General features: G+C 50.4%; 1 protein-coding gene across 1 annotated transcript; it reads left to right on the plus strand.

The window, feature by feature from the left end:
- Window positions 1–1182: 1182 nt before the first annotated feature.
- On the plus strand, window positions 1183–2178 carry LOC142434752 (PRAME family member 12-like). Its single transcript, XM_075539369.1, has one exon. The coding sequence runs from the start codon at window positions 1183–1185 to the stop codon at window positions 2176–2178; it is 996 nt and encodes a 331-aa protein (XP_075395484.1).
- The last annotated feature ends 1038 nt before the right edge of the window (window positions 2179–3216 follow it).

The following is a 3216-nucleotide window of genomic DNA, read 5'->3' on the forward strand; positions in this document are numbered from 1 at the left end:
GATGTAAGAGTCCCCAATAAACGTATTTAATAAAAGGAAAGAAACATCTGTCTTCCATTAAAAGAAATTTTTAAAAAGTGAATGCGGACATCCGGCTTCTTACTCAGAAAGTAAGTTTTGAGTGGAATTTCTATTTCCAGATGATTTCACTCTGTTGTGATGTTTGAATATTCTGCATTCATGATCTAGGGAATGAGCGATGCAGATGAATCCAGAGAGGCAAAACCATCTGTTGTCAGAGCCCCTGAGCTGAAAGGATGAGACCTCCAGTCCCATGGATAAGTGTTCCCTAGCTCTGAAATGTCGGGCCCTTTCGTCTCACTCTCAGTCTTTGAAACTTGAGGTAGTGTCCCCCAAATTTCCTACTTATTTTTGCTTCATTCACCTCCCCAGCTGCTGAGGTCACTGTCTGCCATCAGACTCCTGACTGCCCATCTTGGATTCCACAGCCTCTGGGTCAACTTGAGTCAGAAGAAAAAGAATCCAGTTTGAAATCTAAGCCCACGTGGACCAGCCTCTACCAGTGTGAGTTACTGGAAAGATTAGCATGGTCAGCGAGCTCCTCTCTGAGGGGCTAAGGGGATGACAGTGGAGTCCAGAGTGTGGAGGGCTAGGACAACCAGATTGGCTCTCCCAGAACACTGAGCAGACCCTTTCTCTTCATTCACAGGTCAGGATCGCTCTTGGAGCTGATTGATCAGCATGAGCAGCAGGAACCCACCCAGGCTCCTGGACCTGGCCATCCAGAGCGTGTTGCAGAATGAGGCCTCAGCCATTGCCTCTCTGGAGTGGCTGCCCACAGAGCTCTTCCCTCCCCTGTTCGTGGCAGCTGTTGTCGGAGATTACAGAGAGACAGTGAAGGCCATGGTTGGGGTGTGGCCCTTCCTCAAGCTCCCTCTGGGGGCTCTGATGGAAGATTGTCAGTCTCCCCCTGACATCTTAAAGGCTGCCCTTGATGGCCTTGCTATACTGCTTTCCCAGAAGGTTAAGCACAGGAGATGCAAACTGAAAGTGCTGGATTTACAAATGAACACTGGGACCAACTTCTGGAAAGTGTGGGCTGGACGCCAGTCTACTGCCTCTGTAACGTCATCAGAGGATCCAGAGTCCACCCATCCCAAGACTCAGATCCTCAAAGAAGACAAATGTAGGTCAGTGGAGAAATATCCAGCCTTGGCTGGCATGACGGTGCTCACTGACCTGTGCTTTCAGGCAGACATCCCAAATGAAATGCTCACCTTCCTCATCGAAAGGGTCAAGCAGACAAAGGACCTGCCACACCTGTGCTGCAGGAAGCTCGAGCTTGTTCGGAATGTTGCCCCGCTTCCCATTCTTGGGGAGATCCTCAATGTAGTGCAGCTAGACTCTGTCCAGGAGATGAGATTGCTTGGTAGCTGGGACCTGCAAAGCCTCAACTGGTTCGCTCCTTACCTGTCCCAGATGGTCCAACTGCATACACTCCTCCTCTCTGAATGCACCCTGTATTGCATCGTCCCCGGGGAGAACGATGAGGACGAGGTGCAGAAGCTACTTCAACAATTCACCACTCAGCTCCTCAGTCTGCATCAGCTCCACACCCTCATGCTGCACTCTGTGAACTTCTTTGGTAACCACCTCCACCAGCTGCTCAGATGCTTGCAGGCGCCCTTGGAGACCCTGCACATACGCCGTTCCTTGCTTATGGACCAGGACTTGACATACCTGTCCTCATGTCCCTGCACCAGCCACCTGAAATCCCTTGACTTGAGTGGTGTACGCAGGCCTGGCTCCAATTACGAGTTCCTCCCTGCTCTGCTGAACAGAGTCTCAGCCACCCTGGTCCACCTGGATTTGGCGGACTGTGGCATCACGGACTCGGACTGCGATTACTTGCAGCCTGCTCTGGGTCACTGCTCTCAGCTCAGAACCTTGAAACTCTGCGGAAACCTGTTGTCCATGGCTGTCCTACAGACCCTGCTGTTTCACACGTTCCCAAGGTGCAACTTTGCCTTTCTAGAGCTTCCTGTCCCCCTCAATTGCTACATGGACCCCCAGTTAACTCTGCCCTGGCATACCCTTGCAGAGGTGATGGAGCAGCTGAGGCTGACCTTGCAGCTCCATGGACCCCAAAGAATACGCCTTGCTTACAGGCACTGTCGCACCCTGTGCGATGCAATCTGCATCCGTATGGACAACTAGTGCCACAACCCTTTGCCATCTGTTCTCAATCCTGACTTCTACCTCGGGATCCCAATGTCGTATTTGGAAAGACTAGTGTTTCCTAAATTAGAGCGGTTTGGATTGAGTTCTTGAGCTTGAGGTCATGTTTGCCATGATGACGAAGGAGGTTGGAGGTATCGGTCAGAGGATGCATCTAACGTGATCAGCCTTCCTGAAGTCAAGCCTTAATTGCTTCACATCCATCTTCTGAAAGTGATGGAAAAGGAGATTCAGCAGCAGGTAGCAGATGTGCTCACCCATATCACGAATCAAAGCCAGGAGCAAAATACATCCCTGTCACCCACGGCCCCTTCCGTGGGCATATGCAGGATCTAGGTGACGTGGATGCCCAGGCACATGGAGTTCTTCAGGACTGCAGGTGTCCCCGATGCTAAAAAGCGACATGACTTTCCGCTGACTCCTTTCCAGGGAGAAAACAAGTGCCGAGAGCCCTGCCCCACATTTCTGTCTCCTACCACTTGCAATAGTAGAAAATAAACGCATGTTCCAAAGCCATGCACCCGTGCTATTCATTTCTCCTGCTGCAAGAGTGCCGAACTTAAGAACACCCAGTGATGCTCACCTTCCCGACAGGATCGCTGAAGACAAAGTGGGTGCATAAGCAAATGTGTTGGAGAAAACTGATGGTGCACGTCTATCAAAAGATATAGCATTTGGAGACTTAAAGGCTTGAAGATACACAGTCAGCCATCTAGCTGAAAAGCAAACATGTCCACATGGAAAGACACCAGCCTGTGTGATCATGAGGTGTCAATGGGATTATTTTACAGGCATTTGAGACCCAGAGCAAAATCATACTAATTTCAATAGGGGTGCAGCGGGTGGTGGGGAGGATGCACAGTGTGGAATCCCCAAGCCCATCTGTAGACAATTGGACATGCCTTTACAGAAGGTGTGTCGGGGAGAAGTTGAGACACTCAGGGTGCAGTATGAATGAAACATACAACTTTCCTCTAGTCCTTTAAGGCTTCTGCCCACTCCCCCTGACTATCATGA

The sequence above is a fragment of the Tenrec ecaudatus genome, chromosome X, assembly GCF_050624435.1.
Source record: "Tenrec ecaudatus isolate mTenEca1 chromosome X, mTenEca1.hap1, whole genome shotgun sequence".
Lineage (NCBI taxonomy): Eukaryota > Metazoa > Chordata > Mammalia > Afrosoricida > Tenrecidae > Tenrec > Tenrec ecaudatus.